Genomic DNA, 19,816 nt, shown 5'->3' with positions numbered 1-19,816 from the left:
CAGTCTCTCTTTTGTCTTTTTTCAATCACGATTGCCAAACCATTTTTTAATCACGGGCCCCATTTTTTTTGCCTTTGATGTTTTCTCTTAAGAACACCCAACACTCTAATATGTTTTGCATAACATTTTCATTCTAAAGTAATTAATTTTGAGCACTCGTTGCCGTCGAGTTCAATCATGAGACAAATCATTTGAATTAGTTAGGTGGACTAAACTCTAACTGAAAATGCTGATATGGAACTTGTTTGACCTTTTGATTAAAATACAAAGGGCAAAAATGTTAGCATTAGTCTAAATGCAAAAATCAAACTAGATGTAAAGATAGAAATTGAAGAGGAAGAAATCAAACCAAAAATAAAAGACAAAAATCAAACCAAATGTCGAAATCAAAGACCCAAAAGTCATATACAAAGATCCATCTAAATCCACCATTTGTTAAGTTCTCCGTACCTACGATGAATAAAACAAAACAAGGTAAGAAACCAAAATGGCAGAATCAAAGAGGTTGAACCTTATAAATCGAAACTCAAGGTAAGAACCTTAGAAAATTTAAAGTTAATTGAAACCCAAGGTAAGAAACTAGAATCAAAGAGATTTTGAGCATGCACCGACTCTCCTTGCAATCAGATTCCCTGAGGTGATAAGATAAGCCCAATGAAGGGCTATCAGAGACCGCCAATGGATGATGATTTGGGTTTTGTATAGAACACAATAGAGTAGGTTAGAAGGATGATTGGAGTTAGGAAATCCATTTGCAAGGGACTTACAATAGTGGAGAATCATCAACTCATTGCCATCATTGCTGGCAAAGAGCTTTTGTTGCTGGTGCAGATGAGAAATGATGGTGGCAGTGGAGAAGACGGGTGAAAAGAGATCCATAAGAGAACATGATTTGGCTAAAAGAAATTGAAGGAGATGAATGGCAGGGCATGACATGTGGCAACTTGGAATTCAAATGGCATGACACATGGCTTTTTGGGTCAAATTTATTCCAAGTTAACAGAACATAAATTTAACAGTAAAAGAAAAAATGCTTCAATTTAATTACTTCATGAGCAAAAATGCTAAGTAAAATATGTTAGGAATGATAGGTATTTCTCAGAAAAAATTAAGTCCAAAAACACACCTTTGCTACTTTTGCAAATTTCTCAAAATTTCTCCTAAACATGAAAAATAAAAAATAAAAAAATATTTTTAAAAAAAGTTTATCTGGATCGCTAATTAAAAAATAGTTGATGAACAATGAATTCCCACTAAACTTTACAATATATATAATTTATAATTATAATTTTTTACCCTTGCATATAAAAAATAAAAAATAATTTATCTTTTGAAGATATTATTTGTGATTTTTTCCACAATTTATTATCTTTTTTACCTCACAATTCATTATCTCATACATATGCAAAATTCAAATAACAAATAACGTCTTAACGTTTGTAACATGAATCTCATATCTAGCATTATTTTTTTTCAAGGGCTCCACACTTATTTTCAACATTGCAGGTCCCATGTGATATTTAAACATACACAAATTTTGAAAAAAAGAGGCTTTTGTTACTAAATGAACGGAAGTAATATGACAAACTTCATAATATGAACAAATAAAAGAAAAGAAGATTTGAATGTCATAAGCAAGTTAGTTACGTGTCAATTTCGTTGTTCTAGACTTGAGCCGATTCATGTGCATTCGTTCAATAATTAACCTTATCGTTTTTTTCCCCTTCCCTATTTGGGAACCATGATAGTAGTATTATTATGAAGCACTTGTCATTTACGTCTCATATATCATTATCAGTACTATACTATCAAATTTGACTGCCCACTTTACATTAATTGGTTCAGTTCCCCCCCCCCTTTCGGTCTACCTTCGGTTTAAACTTTAATGGCTCACCCCACTGGTCACTGGACACACATGGCTTTGACGTGAAGTTTCGGTGTGATCATGACACGTATTTGGTCTCAGTGCATTCAAAATGAATTTGATTTGAATTTCTCAAACGCTTTTTTTTTTTTCAGTGGAAGAAGAATTTCATTAATCAAGGTTGTAAATCAAACTGTACAGCAACAAAAGGCAAATTACATCAAAATGCTATAAATTTAGTAGGATCTAGTACAGTGATCAACTATCGCTCTAATATTTGCTAAAATACTATTTACATTGAAAGTTTCATTACTAAATATATTCCGATTGCATCTATCCCATAATGTCCAACACATGATAGTAGTGCCAATCTTACAGGAAATATCAAGACGGGGGTTCATGAGTGTGCCAGCCATCCAAACCATAAAAATCAGTCTTCATGTTGATGATAGGATCTTCTTCCAAACTGCAGAAGCCAGTGTACACTCTTTGAAGTTTGAACACATGATTGATATTCTCTTAAGAACCATTGCAAAGCGCTCATTTTGGGTCCAATGTCATCCTCCTTCTAAGTCTTCCAATATTTGTAAGCAATCTACCTTGGAAAAGGAGCCATGTGAACGATTGTATTTCCACACTCTCCTCCAGATTGGTGCAACGTCATTCCACTCAGTTGATTGAGAAATATTATACGCTGACTTTGTATTAAACTTACCAGTAGCATTAAGCTGCCAAACGCTTCTTAAGAGCGCATAAAGTGTTTCATTTAAAATTTAGAATATCGATGAAATCAACGTAATTAAATACAGTAGTGTAGAATGCTAGTCTCTTTAAAAGCAATGCACATAGTATTTAAGTATAACGTGCTTGGATTGTTTAATTAGTAATTGGTTGCATGTGTAGTGAAACATTTGGAATGTCAAGCAAGTTAATATTTTTTTTATAAATAGAGGAAAAAGTTACATATAAAGGAGAAATTATTGTTTAAATATGATGCATTTAATAAATGTAAATTGAAAATTTGTCTTTTTTAGACAAAATTAATTATTTAACTACATTTCCCATGGCAAGATAATTAAAACTGGTTTATATATAGGACAGCAGGGTATACAATAATATTTGCTATACTATTTTCTTAATTTAAAATCATTATTTAATATGTACATAATTTTTTTTCATTTTTACTTTTGAATATAATTGTATTTTACAAATACAACTGTGATATAAATTATAATATAGAATTTATTATAGTGTATATTTTATTTTTCTTATGATAATGCATGGTTCAACAAATTCTAAAAGAAAGTAAGTTAATTGTATTTTAATTTGCAGAATGTGAGAAATAAAAAAAACTATTTATATTTTTTAATATACATAAGGCACTAATGTATATTAAAAAGTTACTCTTATGATAAGGATAACATATTAAAAGATAGAAATTGCAACTTAAGTTTCAATTCACACGGGACAACCACTGATAGATTCTCGAATCCTTCTCTGGGGAGATTTTTTTGATTAATCATTAGGAGAGAACTTAGTAGGAAGTATATTTTTTAACCAGGTTCCAAATTTTTCCCACGTAATAATCAAAAGGAAAAGTACCAATGTACCTTGGGTCGGGTAACACATTTTAAGATAAAATAAGTAATTATTTTTATCTTTAGCATGGGCTAAACAATTTTTAATATAAAATAAATCATTGTTCACATTTTATTTTATACAAAAGGTTAAAGAACCTTTTTGTTCCTCAAATATTCACTTAAGAGCATCTAGTATCATAAATTTTATGCGGTACAATTTTCTTTTTAAACTTTTAAAAAAGATGCATTGCTCGTCGTCATTAAAAAAATTTAACTTTTATGGTTAGTTAATTTTAAAATTATAAGAAAGGACTTCAAAAAATATAGGAAATGATCCATCAATAATATTACACATAAGTATGAAAATTAATATCAATTAAGTTTCCTAAATTACATATCAATTATAGGATAAAAATATTATTTCTTACTCGCATAAAATGTCAAAAATACAATTTTAACCAACCTTTATTTTAGAAATTTAATAAATATTAATTTTATTATATTTTACTTATTTGCAATTTTATGAATTCTTTTATGTAATGTTTAGGCTTTTTTTTTTGTAATTTTTTGACTAACTAATTGTTAAAATTAACTTTGTTAACATCATTTTGAAATTGACAAGTAAAGTTGCATTATATGAAAATTTAAGATACCGGATACTTTTAAGTGAATAGTTGAGAAATAAAAATACTTTTTAACTTTTGTATAAATTAATAAAATATGATATCTTGAGTATACAAAAATAAATTATTTTTAATTTATATAATTTGTTTTTCTTTTGTTTTTAAAATATTAAAATATTTCGTGCATTGTAGGGGAAAATAAATCTAGTTTTAAATTAAAACATCTGGATTTTGGATTCACACCTTAAAAGCTTATTCCATATTCCACTTTTTTCTTAATAGCTTGAAAGTATGGAGACAATCCTGTCCAAGTGCGGTCGGAGATTAAACGAGAACACTTCCATTAATTTGAGATTTAAGTTTGAGATTTGAGTCTTAATTCATTGTATTATGAGCAACTGACTTCCTAGATCCAAGTCCCGTCCCCATAAAATAAGCCATTCCACATTCCACCATTTTCGCATATGCCAGCAGCTCAATACGTGTACTGGGTACTATTCTATTGGCATTGTATACTTTCCCTCTCCTATAAACGAGAGAATTTTTTTTATCTTATTTATAAATCATTATATTAAGTTTTCATTGTAAATTTTTTAATTTAATCTCTATTGAATGTTAGAGAAAAAAATATATTATTAAAAATATATATTTAATAAGAGTAAAGTTAAAAAATTATTAAATTTTTAAATAGAGTTAAAAAGTTTTAATTCCTTTTTGATTCTGTTAAAACATGTAAAATTCTTTGTAAATAGTACTATAACAGTATTATACAAAGATATACTGCATTTTTTAAAAACTTATATATTTAAAAATATAAGATATTTTTAATCTTTTGAGATGTAATCATTGCTTTTTTTTTAAAAGTACCTTTATTGATAATAACTTCATATTTATTATAGGGTGTTTAATAAAGGTAAATATAAAAGGATACAATTAGTTAAAAAATAAGTATTTATTTTATTAAGGGGTGAGATTTAATTAAAAATATCTTATATTTTGTAATTGAAGGAGTAAATGACAAGTATCTAAATTCTTAAATTTAATTAGGCTTATTCTTGCGGGAAGCTATCCAATGAGCTTATCGCATTGCTAGGCTCTCCTGTAAAATATTCATTATGATTTTTGTAGTCGTGATCATCTTCCACGTTTTTTGGCAAGGAATCGGCGGACGATGAGCTGCTGTGCAATGGAAATTATTGACCTTCTTGTTTTTTTATTCGTTATTCATGTAGTTTCAGTTTGTACTTAAAAAAAAAAAAATCTAATTAGGGAAGCAGAGCAAGTGGTGGGCGTGATGAAAGAATAGTGATTTTTAAGCACTTTGGAATGCGCAGACGCTTGTCTTCTTCTGTCCGTATTGATTTGATTTCCCGTGGAATGACGAACCGCCACCTCAGCTCCCCTTCCTTCCCTATATAATTCGCGGCTTCCATAACCAAACAATCAGTTCAGTCTCCAACTTCTCAAGCCAATTGCCAACTTCGCCTTCTCCGACTTTCTAGAATTCTATCTGCACCCCACATGTATACTTTTATAGCCACTCGCTATTACTAGCCCATTGCCAAGCGCCTTTCTTTCCACGCTGTTTCGTTTTATTTTTCTCTTCCGTATTTGTGGTTCTTCAATACCGCATTTTTTTTTTCGTTTTTCTTCGACAGTTTGTTTGCGATGGCCAGCGATGGCAAGCAGAAAGATGCCGAGTTTTTCTTCGATCCGAACGAAGATGATGTCAACGATGACGATGAATCTACCAAGATTGCCATCGAGAGTGGTAGTGACGGAAGCGACGACGACGAAAATTGTGGATCACATCCTGACGCTTTCTCGTCGCAGCAATGGCCCCAAAGTTACAAGTAACACCTTCTTTAACTCGTCTCTTCGTGTATCTATCTTCCCATGATAACTTCAATACCGTTTCTTTACTCGCAGCGGCAATGCATTTGAGAAGAGTTGAAATTCCTCGAATTATGTCCATTAAGTTGATATCCTGTACTTGTCAAACATTTTATGGGGTTCGTATAAGAAGAATTAATTGAGAGGGGGACTGATATTGTTTAGGATTACTTAATAAGTGACGTTAGAATTATTTTTTGATTTTGATGTCCTCCTTTGTCTATTCTGTCTGCAAACCTGATGAACCTATAGGCACCACTTTCACTCACTGATGGCTTTATTATTGTTGTTGTTGTTATTTATCTCGGATTTCTTATGATAGAGAGACTGTCGATTCGTACACAATTGCTGCATCACCGAACATTGGGGCAGCTGTTCTACGAACACCGAGTTTGATATATTCAAGTTTTGTCAATCGTTCGAAAAGTAGTTTAAGCCTAGATGGAAAGACTCCTCTATTATCTGAGCAGGACTTAATTCAAAAGAAATCGTCATGGTTGGAGAGAGTTTCATTGCAAAAGGAACTTACTGGAGAATTACCTATTGGCCAAGGATGTAGCCTCACTCAAACAGTTTTCAACGGTAAGTTGTTTCATTGCACTTAATCAGTGATTGTTGCAACATTGGTGGGTGACAATGTAAGCGAATGAGAGCTAATCTTTTGTTTGAAAACTTGTTAAGAGATTTATGATGAAATCCTTCCTTTCTGGCTCATCTTTTGCATCCAAGAACCCGCTTTCTTATGTTCTGTTTCTAGCTAATCATTCTCTAAGGTGCTTCTGTATCTGGCAGGAGTTAATGTGATGGCTGGAGTCGGCCTTCTGTCCACATCCTATACAGTGAAACAAGGTGGATGGGCAAGCTTGGTGGTGCTGGTTCTTTTTGCAGTTGTATGTTGTTACACAGCCACACTTATGAGATACTGCTTTGAAAGCAGAGAAGGAATCCTGACATATCCAGATATCGGAGAAGCAGCTTTTGGAAGAGCTGGTCGTCTTGCCATATCCGTGAGTTTGTTTAATTTTTTTTTTTCGTTGAATGGGTTTAACTGCTGAGAAGTGCTTATGTGGCAATCTGAAGTGTTAACTGGAATTTTGTTGTTTTTGGCGCTGGCACTCGTTTGCATATGTTTATTTACTCATTTCTAGCTTTTTATTATAATTTGGTGGACCTCAAAATTTATTATCAGGCCCATGAGAAATATTCCACATCTTTTACTTAGCTTTCTCTTGAATGATTTCAGTTCTTCCCTATCATTTATCTCTTATTTTATTCTATATGTATGACGTGGGTGAGAAAGTCCCAAATGCTGACATGAACTGCTTTTAAAATAGGCAGAGTGGTGGTTTTACTACTCTGTTAACATTTTCATGTTTGGATCTTTTTCATTTTAAGATTCTGACATGTTCCGTGCTGTGTCATTCCTCCAGCCATTATGTTTTATCTCAATTCTATATGCATTATGCATGAGTGAAAATTCCCAAGTGCCGACATAAATTGCTTTTAAAATACGCAGAATGGTGGTTTTGCTACTTAGTATTTGCTAATCAATATTGTCCATTTTGGATCTTTTTGCAGATTATTTTGTACACTGAATTATATGTAAGTGCTGAATCTGTTCCTATTGTTATCATTCTTCTTAAAAATGAAAGAGAACCATGTTTTTTACTCTGTTTGTATGAGACCTCTTTTCATGTGTGCAGTCATACTGCGTGGAGTTCATCATCTTGGAAGGAGATAACCTAACTAGGCTGTTTCCTGGAACATTCCTTGATTGGGGTGTTATCCAGTTGGATTCCGTGCACTTGTTTGGAATTTTGACTGCTCTTATTATCCTCCCCACGGTTTGGTTAAGGGACCTTCGTGTAATCTCCTATCTTTCAGGTATTGCAAATTCTGAGTAAGATTATTCTTTGTTTGCAAATGCTCCTCATTTAGCATGTACTTACAAAATCTTTCTGAATGACTGCGCAGCTGGAGGGGTTGTTGCAACAATTCTTATTGTCATTTGTGTGTTCCTTTCCGGGACAACAAGTGATATTGGGTTCCATCACACAGGTCAAGTTGTGAATTGGAGTGGCATTCCATTTGCTATTGGTATCTATGGGTTTTGCTACTCAGGACATTCAGTTTTTCCAAATATTTACCAGTCTATGGCTGACAAAACCAAATTTACCAGGGCATTAATCATATGGTACAGAACATTCTTTAGCACTCACTTGCTAGACATTTTGTGTACCTATTTCATATGGTACAGAACATTCTTTGGCACTCACTAATGGCTTTTTGTGTTAGCTTTCTTCTATGTGTTTTAATATATGGAGGTGTTGCGGTCATGGGATATCTCATGTTTGGTGAAGCCACCTTGTCTCAGATAACACTTAATATGCCGCCACACTCCTTTGTCTCTAAAGTTGCATTGTGGACCACAGTGAGTCTGAAATCTTTGAGCTTCTTTAATATTTTGTTGCTTTTGTATGTTTTTGTGGATTACAATTTATTGTTGTTCTTTTCCCTTTAAGGTAATTAACCCGTTCACGAAATATGCTTTGCTGATGAACCCATTGGCAAGAAGCATAGAGGAGTTGCTGCCTGCCAGAATTGCAGATAATTGTTGGTGTTTCATTGCCCTTAGATCAGCGCTTGTTTTTTCTACAATTTGTTGTGCCTTTCTGATTCCGTTTTTTGGTAAGTTACAAAAATTTCCATCATAAAAAATCTCAATCAGTAACGGTAACTGAACAAAGTGTTATTTCTGTAGGTATTTTTCTTTTCATCCATTATGCTCAAGGGAAATTTTCTTGTTACCTATTTGTGGTAGAAATATTATTTTGGGAGGCTAAAATTCAGATAACTTATGCTTATGATTGCCCGGGTTATCTTCCAAAAACAAAAAAAACCAAAAACAAAACAAGAAGAAACTTCTGCTTTCTGAGGCAAATTTCAGATAGAGAAACAGCAAGAGAGGCAACGTTGTCTTCTAAGTTTATTAGCAGTTGCAAATACTTTGCGTAGCCGTAGCCATGCTGCAAATGTTAAAAAGAAAACGGGTACATGTTTGGATCACGAATGATATAGCATAGGGAAAATTACTTTCTGAATGGAGGAGGGTGCTAAGATCGTACGGACGGGGGATTGTGGGAGTTGCTTTCCTTAAGCTACAACACTTTTGTAGTTTTTTTTTTTGGGCCAAAGGTTTGTAGTTTTTTAATATACGTTTGAGCAATGCTAAAAATGTGTATATTTGTGTTGATTGTTCTTCTGTTAGTGGTGAATTAACTTGGATGCTGATTCCTGTAGTATCCTCGTCATTTCAAAGTGAGACGCTAATCTTGTATCATATTTTCTTTTTTCTGAAAAGAAAGCCACTTTATGCATGAAAAACATGCTTCGTCAAATTGTCAATGCTTATAAAGTGTGTTTGATGAAATCTAACATGCTTTATTATAATTTCAGGACTTGTGATGGCTCTAATTGGCTCTGTACTCAGTATTCTTGTGGTAAGCATATATTTCGATGAAATACACACACATACATACATACATATATATATATATATATGGGAAGCCACTATCTGGCGACAAAGAAGTCACTAGAATTAAAGGAAAACTAAGGTTTTAATTTCTCATTGTAACTTGTTAATTTTATGAAGTTATAGCTTTTGTTCTGAAATATCGTTTAAGTTGTGCTGCAAAATCTAGGCGAACTGCCGTATTTTCAGAAATCATCATTACATAACTAATGGTACAAAGAATTCACTTTTTAGTTGAAAGAAGCCAAAGCATATCATCCAGTATATATTTGCAAGCAATCTGTTCCTAGGATTCAGATTATGCCACTTTTGCAGATGCTTGTGAGAAGCTAGGTCATGGCATACTCAGGACCATTGCCTGTGATACTCATAGATAGTCTCTCTTATTTGAGTCGACTATTTTATATTCAGTATTCATGCAATAAACAATACCTGCGTCACAGCAAAGTTAAAGTTCATTGCAGATGGACTTGTAACATAGTGGCATATAAGCTTCTCTATAAGTGGGAGGTTACGGTTCCTGATGCCTTGTTTCCAATTAGCTCTTGACGTTGTTACAGAATTTGCTTTCCCACTTTCTAGTTTATGTCAATAGTAATACCACTAGAAGAAAAGGCCATTGAATTTCCTTAACCATAGTTCGTTCTTGATTTTGTGAAATAGTCACATGTATTATTAACGTCGTTAGATTCTTTCCAGCTTATAGTCTCGCAACCATATATCTCCACAATGTTCGTTTACATTCAATCTGACATGAGCTAGACTGCGTTGATTAATTTTTCGCTTTCACTATTGTTAATAGTTGTTAATGTTTAGTGTGAGAATTTCACATGAAACTGAATTCAGATATTGCTGAAACTCTTTTACCCCTTCCTTCACAGGCGGTCATAATGCCGGCTCTTTGTTTTATGAAAATTATGGACGGAAAGGCGACAAAAATGCAGGTTACTATATGCAGCGGATCTTTTCAGACTTAGTTAATCTTTATTTGACTTTTCTATCCTAAAACTATGGAAATCTTATTGGGATGGATTTTTTTCTTTTTCTACCACTCCCTCCCTCTTTTTTCTCTAATTCTTTGACGTCAGAAACAGTTTAAAAAATTTTTAACTTGAAAAGATTAAATTCCATGCAATCTGCTGTTGAATTGTTTCATTTCTTCTAATCTATACTTTTATTTTTCTTGACTTCCATCATCAGGTTGCTCTGAGCGTGGCAATTGCAGTGTTGGGAGTCGTTAGTGGAATTCTGGGAACATATTCTTCAGTGAAAAGAATTGCTGAAAATTACTGAAGCACTCCCTGAGACAGTTCAGCCCCTTCATATCTATATGCTAACTAATGAGTTTTCTGTGTGTGACCCTGAGGGCCGCTTGGATTGTTGTGACATGTGATCATACATAGACCTTTCTATCACCCTTGAAGTCTTTAGTGCATAGCCCTAAGCTATGTAGAGGATCGTAGCAATGCAGCGAAACTGATGGCATATTTCCATTGGTCATTCTTTTAATGTAGTAAATGTAGCTTATTTTTTCTCCCCAAAGTTATGTGGGCTTTTCTGAAAAGTTGTCATCACTTTGAAACGCCGTTCGGCCTTCGCTCCAATGAAAGGATACTCTTTTTTGTGAGAGTGGTAGGTGATGTCACCCCTATGAGCCGAGGACTCGCGATGAAATTAGGTTAAAAAAAAAAATCAATCAGACAAATTATATCAATTAATAATTATTTATTGTTAAATTTAAATAAATATTTATTGATTTGAGTTGGAGTTTTATCAATAAGAATCTATTTAGATTTTAATAAATTATTTTAAATTAATAATAATTTATTTAAAGTTGTTTTTTATTTGAATTTTAATAATAATTGGTATTTGACTGATATGAACTTTTTTCAATGGTTTTTTATTGTTAATTTTCCCAAAAAAAAAAAAAGAGAGTGAGTGAGTGAGTGAAGAACAGTGTGCTGTTGGAATCTGACAACTCTCAGTAATTTGCGGTGCCCGACATAATTGCATATGACGCAGCCTGCACCAGGTTCTTCATGACGTGATCAACTATAATAGGCACGACGTGCTCGTGGTTTTTTTTTTTTTTTTTTTTTGGGTTACAAGACTCAACGTACTTGTTATTTGAATGAACTTTCCCATATTTTGACGTAGAGAGAGAGGGAGAGAAGTTACTTTGAATGCGAACGATGATGGGCTCCTCAAGTTGTTAATATTTGAAAGAGACGGATGGATGCATTGCATTTTATTTAATTGAAGTGTCCATGGTTGATTCATACTCGAACACTATCGCGGTTGATAAAGTGAAATAAGGAATTAAATGATATAATATACTTTGCTTGTAGTGACGCCGTTTGGACAATCACCGTTGACCGTGATTAAAAGCATGAGATCGGATACCATGAGGAGTTGACGTGGCATCAACTGTGACATGTTTTTTCATGTGCTCTTGTATTTTATTTCATCTACTAGATTTAGATTTAAATTGTTAATGATAATTTTAACGGTAGGATAGGAAAGTCGATGATCGAAATACAAAACTTTATGCCCTGCCTGACTCAGAAAAATAGGGAAAAGAAAAAAATGTGAAGAGAAAAAATGAAGTAAAAATAAAAGTAGAAAGATGAACTTTAATTTTCTTGTTAATTTTAAATGGATAATAATAACATTATCATTTTTAAAAAATATTTATATATAATAAAATTTAATATTTTATCATATTATTTATATAATTTTTATTATATATATTACATATTGAATAAAAATATAATTATAAATTATTTTATTCGATACTAGCAAAAAATTATTGTCTAATTTTGATTTTTTTGTTAAATTAAATATATAATAATCTAAATTTTAAAGTGGAGGAAAAATTAAAATGAAAGTAAAGAAATGCAATATATAGGAAACAAAAAGATTGTAAATTTAAAAATTGAATTTTCTTTTTAAAATCCTCCTCAAAATCTCTCCATATTCAAAGAAAAAAGTTAAAGATATATGAGTTTTATATATTATTTTTCTCCTAATTTTCGTTTCCTCTTTTTTTTCTCTTTTTAACCAAACAGAACAAAAATGTCACTTTTTCCTCCACTTCTCTCTTTTCTCCCTCTCCAACCATAGCTTTAAGTTTTGATTTTTTTTTTTTTTGCCAACGCTTTAAGTCTTAATTTTAAACATCAAGTTATATTAAGTCAGGAATTTATTCTGTTGCCTTTTCTCTTCAACAAGATAAAATGATAATCTAGGTAAAAAAAAGATAAAATGATACATTAATTAAAATAATCATTAATTTAGGAAATGGCAAAGAAATTATAAGCGTGATTTTTCTTAAGCAAGAAGTTAAAAAAGAACAGGATGGAGAAAGAAACCTTCAGGCTTCACCGTCATCCTCAACCCTGCATATTTGGTTCGCAGTTTTGTCCAGGGCCCTGCCCCTCTCACCATTCATTCACACTTGTGTCTCTTTGTCTCTCCAGCTTCGCTTCGGCCTCATTATATGACTCGTTCCACGTCCCAACATTTTCCACAAAGTCTCTCTCCTTCCGTTTCCTTCGTCTTTCTCTCCCATTCACACAGCTCACTTCTCGTGTTGTGACCACCCACAACAATTTCCTTCTGTCGTTTCGCGGCGCTGCATGTAGTTCTTAGGCATTTTCCCTAATCTACCTCCCGGCATCACAATAAGAGTATCGCTATCCCCATCCAATTTCGCTAACCGTCTTTCATAATTTTTCGATTCGATCTCCAAAAGTTGCTCTGGACAATATGTTCGACGTTGCTTTTTCGCACTGCTCTTTCGGTATCGGCAGGCTCTGGCTTCTGTGATCCGATAGAACCTTTGTACAAATCTGGGAATGTCTGAATTGGTGGCTCGTACCGGTCGTCACCAACAGCGTTATGACTTATTATGAGGCCGGTTGCCGCCTCGTTGCTGGGTAATTCTCTCGTTCTCGTGCGCGTCATAATAATCTTCACAGAGGGTTTGAGCATTTTCTCTTATGATTTACGTGATCGACGCCATTGGCAGTGTATGCTGATTTTTATTCTTGTCGTTAGTTAATTCGACCGTCTTGTTTTGGATATTCGCTTTATTCTCCTCACATGTTAGACGTCCTATTGCAAGGCGTCTGTTGATATCAATTTTTTTCTTTCCAGTTCATATTTTGTGTCGTTACATGTTAGTAGATCTTTGAAGGGAAAGCAGCTTCTAAGGTGATTTATCCAGGAAGGACGGAATTACAGTGAGCACTGAGCCTCGAGCCGTTTCATACATGTAAGGACCATTCAACTGTAATTTAATCCAATGACATGTGCTGAAACCAACTGCTTTAATTTGCAGGCTACGGCTTCATTTTATATCATTTTGAAATTAACCTTGATAACTTTGCAATTTTACTTGTCAGCCAACTAACTTTCCTTGTTGCCATGTTAGAGTTTCAGAAAATACAAAATGCGAGTATTCAAGTATAAAAAATATTTGGGGGATTTTTTACGGGTAGAATACTTGCCTGGTACTGACAGTGAAGCTTTAACCAACTGCTGTTTATATGCTTTTCTTGTGGGAAGAATATTTAACTTGTAACGCATTTATCACCTTGCCATGATCTAATAGGTCCCCAATAACTTCAACCAGCAATTTCACGATGCAGAAACGAAAATATATATAGATATGAAAAATCACTCTTGTATTACTGAAGATGAAGAGAGTCAGAGACTAATGGCGAGACTGTGAGCTGACTGGCCTTCAAAATATTCTGACCTACAAATTGATTGACAGGTGTATTCCCTTGTATAGAAGTTCTCATGAGAATGGTGATGGTGCATCTGAAAAGACTTCGAAAGTGGTGATGGTCAGCTCAGCTAGCGGACCTGGTCTAGTGTTTCCAAAGGTACGCGAATGAAGGAATAAATAAATAAATATAAACCTTGTTAAAACAAAGAAAGAAAGCGATCTCTCCTCAGGTAACTTTGCAAGACGAACTTATGTCCTGTTCTCACTCTGTTTCTGAACATTTTTTCTTCATGTTATTATATATAACCTGTTCTTTTGATTAACTCCAATCCATGAACCTGACTGCTATATGGTTTCTTAATGAGCTGAGGCCGTGACAGCCACTTTTACTGTTTCTTTTCTTCCAGTTGCAGAATATAAAACTTAAAACCTTGCTGTGTCGTAGTTATTCTAATAAATAATATGCAATGACATAATGGCAGTGTCATTTATGCAAACATTGGTCTTAGATGATATATTCTATTCTTCAGTCTTTTGATGGATTAGATAGGTGTATATATACATCTTATTTTTTGGAGGAAAGTTAAATGTTACTTTGACTCATCATTTTATCATTCGCATAATGAAGGGGCGATGGCAAAATGATGAGACTGTTGAGGAGGCTGCGGCCGGAGAAGCTCTAGAAGAAGCTGGAGTTCGGGGAGAACTCCAGGTGAGGGTAAACTTCTTTTACACACTTAGTTTAATGAACGTTAGTCATACGAGGCTGACAGAATTGTTGATGTACGAGGCTGGCGCCAGAGTGGCTTTCTGTCTGTATTTGCTTGCGTCATCATGTTTAATACCTGCTCATCTACTACAAATTATTTTTGTAAAGGATTAATGTGTACCACATTTTTTGTCCATGTGCTTTTAAATGAAAAAAAAAGTTAAAAGAAAAATAAAAAATAAAAATGGAGATAAAAGGAAGAAATAAATCCATCCTGCAATTTGCAGTATTCAAAGTGTCTTTTCCTTCTCTATATCCCTTCCAAGAGATGTTAGACTTCAGCTACAATGATAAAAAGGGCGTGATGAGGTCGAGGCTGAACTTTGTTGAGGAGTTTTTTTTGTCCTGTTTTTAATCTTTCATTGACACAGACATTTTGTTTTTTTTTTTTTTAAAAAAAATCATAGGCAAGCCGAAGCTTGTACACACAATTAGTCTAAAACGGCTAACCACTAGAGCATAGGGATGAGTTTTCTTGCTCATTCTTTAGGATAAGATCTAGATCATTTAAATTTAAAGAATTATTTTATGTTATATTTATTAAAATAAAAATTATAAAATAATTTTAATAAATTTTTTATTTTTAATCTAGTCTAGATTTAATTTAGAGGGTCCAATTTAATATTAACATTTTTATAATTGATGTATATTAATTGTTTAGATATACTTTGCACTGTCCATATTATTAAATTTATAAAAAAAAAATTAATCTAGACTGTGCAGAGTGTATCTGAATAATTAATATACGTTAATTATAAAAATTTTAATATTGAATTGGACTCTTTAAATTAAATTTAGACTAGATTAAAAATAAAAAATTTATTAAAATTATTTTATAAATTTATATTTTAATAAGTATAATATAAAAATATATAATAATACTTTAAATCTGTATCATTTAGATTAAAATCAGGATGATTCAGATCTCATCCCAAGGATTAAGCATTAGGAAACTGATCCCCAAGGGCATATGCTCATATGTTTACAAAAAATATCACAGCACCGTGAAGGGACGCCGAGAAGCAGTTTCAAAAAAAAAAAAAATGTCTGATCCACAGAGTGTGCATTATTTTGCCAACTGATCAGCGCAAGTGATTGATTCACGACCAGTAAAAATATTGAAACAAAAATTCTGTGTCTCTAGATGTCCACTTCAACGAAGCAAGCAAAATCTAATGCTTTAGTGTAGAGTGGATGATATCTTTCTTTCTTTTTCTTTCTTTCTTTTCCTTTTTTAAGAGTCTTTGATTTTCATCCTTTAAAGCTCAACATAAACACTGTAATAATCGGGGGATGTAGAACTATAAAAGCTCTATAGTCTGTATATCTTGTTTGACTTCCCATTGGCCTCATTGTCTCTACATGGAACTTAAATAAGTGATTTTTGTTATGAATATTATTATTACAACTCAGAAGGATAGAGGGGATTATGTTGTTGGACTCATATTTCTGGCGTTGTGGTAGCCTGTCCTCAGTGGAAAGAAATCTAACAAGAAGGCTTTGTTTCAGGATTTTCTAGGGCATTACAACGTCAACAGTAATAAGACCCTAAAAGATGAGTTTTGTCCGGAAGGTTTATCCAAAGCAGCCATGTTTGCTTTGCTTGTGAAGGAGGAGCTGCAGTTCTGGCCAGAACAAAGCAATCGACAGAGAAATTGGCTAACTATTCCAGAAGCTGTACATTCGTGCCTACATCAATGGATGAGAGATGCTCTCAACGAAAGCTTTCTGAAATAGCAGGCGAATCAATTGGCGAGAGCCTCGACCAAGGATAAGGATGTAGAGTTGCCAGATTAAAGCTGAATTGGCCTTTTAATCAATTGTTGTAGGATGTAAAGTGGATAGAGTGCTGGGAATTTAGGAGTTTCTGCTGTTAGGAGCCTTGTTCCTGTACGGGATATGGACTTTATGTCACAATCATAAACTCCATTAAATGTCTGCTAAACCGAACAAGCGGAGATTCATCAAGGATCAATCCCTATCCCACCCTCTGGCAAGGTTTTTCCGTTGAACGAGAGGATGTGATGATGGGTATAGTGGGCAGAGGCGGCCCAATGCTGATATTTGCCTGTTGGTATTGAAATGACGAAACGAAGCAAAGGACTTCATATTAGCGAGGACAAATTGAGTTGCAAAAACCTCTCATATCGTATTAGAAAAAGTATTTATTGTTGGAATATTTATATAATATTTGTAGATTTTTTTAATTAATAAGTCTAAAAGAAATTAGTCTTTATGATTTTGTGTTGACAATAATAAGTGAAATACACAAGTGACTTCAATGAATAAAAATTACTTCCAACTATAATATCTAAATTGAGAAATTACTGCCTTTGCCGCCTCTGATTAACTATATATATATATATATATATCCTGCAATAATATATTCCCCAAATCACGCAACTGGCCATAAGCTAAGGTACTTGCTCGTTGATCGGATTTGTATTCCATGCGTATATTAACATGTATTGAGCGCATGTCCATACGTGGCGTAATCCTATGCAATCAAATAAGTCAACAGCTTTAAGAAGTTCTCCATAACCATGAACCAGTTTCAGCTAATCAGCCTAATGAGCATCATGCACTCATCATGCTGATGAAATTTCAATTGTTTAAATTTTATTTTAGACAGTCCAAATTTAAAATTTTTATTTTTTATTTTAGATAGTCCAAATTTTTATGTATGTTTATTAAGATAAAGTTAAAATTTCTTTAACAAATTTACTTTATCATTAATTTAAATAATATAGATTTAATTTGGATGATTTAGTTAAATATAGACTATTCAAATATCCTCTTATTAAATTTCTTAGAATTTTTATAGATTTTATTTTTGTAAATACAATATTAAAATTAAAGATAATTTCTAAATTGAAATTTCAAAAAAAAAATTTAGAAAAGAGTTACAAGTCAAAAATAATAATTTTAGATGGTTTGAAATACATCTAAATAATTAATTAATTAAAATTTTAAAATCGAGCCTTTCAAATTAAATCTATATTGTATGAACTAGTAATAAAATAATTTTATTAATATTTTTAAAATTTTTATTTTAATAAAGACAAAATAAACCTTCAAACTCGGGCGACCGAGATCACTGACACTGATTGCACGTAACTGGACGCTTGAAACATTGAAACCAATCCTTTTTGAGTTTTTTGGTCCCCACACTCTCGCTTTCACGCTAAGGATTCCCAGCTTTGCAAGTTCCGAGCAAGAAACTTCCATTTTCCGTACACGTGAATCCATCGCATCGGCGAAAGTATGGCAAGAAATATGAGAATCGCCAAGATAGGGCCATTCAAGTACAGTTTCGCAGAAAAGAGTGAGAGGCTGCTCTTCATGAAGCGAAGGGGCATTCTCAAATAGGGATCCATATTCCAGAATATAATGGCGGAATCTAATGAAGAAGGAGCTTCCTCAAGGAGGAAGTGCTATTCCCACTTCTCACCGTACGTGTCTCTCCGAAGGGATTATCGACAGCTAGAAGGCACTCAATAGGGTTTTGTCAGGTCTGGATCCCTCATCGAGGGCTTTAACGCTGAGGCAGAGATTTGGATTCGGTGTTTCAACTTTCAACCATCCCGTTGCATAGAGCTCCTTAAAACTATTGATTAAGTTGATAGCATGGAATTACGCCACGTGTATACATGCACCCAATGCATGTAGTTTCTACACGCATATATATAGAATCCAAATCCTCGCTGATCCTTCAATTTAGCATGTTGATCTTAATTTAACTATTTTGGTTGTGCTCCAAACAACAGAGCTATTTTGGATCTAGCCTTCCAAATGCGTAAAAGTCGCATTTTCTACTATATGCTTGAAGCATATGTATACTCTTCAAAGCTAGCAATTAGAAATGGCCCTTGAAAGATTAGGACCTAAATGAATTATTTTATTAAACTTTATTATATCTTAGAACTCTGTTTCATAGAGTCTAACCTTAGCCTTAGAGTCAAAGAGCTGGCCTTACAAGCCCTGATTCTAATATTTTTTTCTTTCTTAATTTTATAACATAAAAATATTTATAATTTAAGAAAAATTTATTACACAAAATATTAAGTCTAGAAAAATAAATTTATGATCCCAAAAAAGTTTACATATCAGATTTTGTTTGAGATTGAGGAGAGTGCGGCTAGCTATGGTCTGTTGAGGGGAGGCAAGGGGTGGCCGGCTAGCCGCACCGCTGAATCGCATGTGAAGTGGCAATGGGTACGGGTAACAAGGCAGGGCAAGTGAATTGGGGGATTTGGCTGTTGAAGTCAATAGATGAGGTAGACTAATAAGTTTAGGATTTTAGTTAGTCTTTTATTTTTTAAACTGATTTTTTTAAAAAATAATAGAGTTTAAAAGGATAGACCTTTTTATTTTTAAACCCATTAGAGCAAACTCTTTTAAGCCTAATTTACCATCTTTTCTTTTAATCCTAAAGTGGTGACTTGTCCCTTATTATTTTTAAATTTAAAAAGGTCAGCTTGACAAAGGCAGCTCTAGTTGTTGGCTTTAATATTTTTTATTGAACTTGTATTGATGTAATGTAATAACCTAACAATCGCATGCATTAATAACGATCATGTAATTCGCTTTTAAAGTTTCATATTACAAAAATCTAACATCGATGCCGAATTTGAAATGACTGCCAAACCTTGATTGTGGCTTCAATCAACCTGCTGCTTAAAATGCAGATTTTCATTATACACAAACCCAACAGGGAAATAGTGAGGCTACTTGAGAAACAAAAGTTCTGAATCTGATACATGCACAGTGCACTTTCAACTTGCAATGAAGTGAATATATGCCTAAGGAGAGAGACGTCC

General features: G+C 33.3%; 2 protein-coding genes across 9 annotated transcripts; both read left to right on the top strand.

Moving 5' to 3' along the window:
• Positions 1-5,435: 5,435 nt before the first annotated feature.
• On the top strand, positions 5,436-11,119 carry LOC129307517 (amino acid transporter AVT1A). Of its 2 annotated transcripts, XM_054948512.1 has the most exons (12): positions 5,436-5,590; positions 5,726-5,920; positions 6,283-6,542; positions 6,753-6,967; positions 7,539-7,562; positions 7,664-7,844; positions 7,935-8,154; positions 8,256-8,391; positions 8,483-8,648; positions 9,417-9,460; positions 10,374-10,436; positions 10,693-11,119. In XM_054948512.1, exons 2-12 carry the CDS (start codon positions 5,736-5,738, stop codon positions 10,783-10,785), a joined length of 1,587 nt encoding a protein of 528 aa, XP_054804487.1. In that variant the 5' UTR covers positions 5,436-5,590; positions 5,726-5,735; the 3' UTR covers positions 10,786-11,119. The 2 variants fall into 2 exon arrangements, with proteins under 2 accessions (XP_054804487.1, XP_054804455.1); XM_054948480.1 differs by lacking the exon at positions 5,436-5,590 and having other exon boundaries at positions 5,597-5,920.
• Positions 11,120-12,773: 1,654 nt separating this feature from the next.
• Positions 12,774-17,161, top strand: LOC129292062 (nudix hydrolase 16, mitochondrial-like). Of its 7 annotated transcripts, none has more exons than XM_054929588.1 (5): positions 12,774-13,430; positions 13,681-13,768; positions 14,273-14,384; positions 14,856-14,945; positions 16,506-17,161. In XM_054929588.1, coding segments are annotated over exons 2-5 (432 nt in total). In that variant the 5' UTR covers positions 12,774-13,430; positions 13,681-13,766; the 3' UTR covers positions 16,734-17,161. The 7 variants fall into 7 exon arrangements, with proteins under 7 accessions (XP_054785563.1, XP_054785553.1, XP_054785570.1 ...); XM_054929578.1 differs by having other exon boundaries at positions 12,774-13,523; positions 13,651-13,768; XM_054929595.1 differs by having other exon boundaries at positions 12,775-13,430; positions 13,651-13,768; positions 14,856-14,939.
• The last annotated feature ends 2,655 nt before the right edge of the window (positions 17,162-19,816 follow it).

The sequence above is a fragment of the Prosopis cineraria genome, unplaced genomic scaffold (genome assembly GCF_029017545.1).
Source record: "Prosopis cineraria cultivar Desert tree isolate PC_DT_omini unplaced genomic scaffold, ASM2901754v1 PC1, whole genome shotgun sequence".
Classification (NCBI taxonomy): domain Eukaryota; kingdom Viridiplantae; phylum Streptophyta; class Magnoliopsida; order Fabales; family Fabaceae; genus Prosopis; species Prosopis cineraria.
The sequence above is the reverse complement of the archived record's forward strand: the minus strand, read 5'-3'. Positions and strand labels throughout refer to the sequence as shown.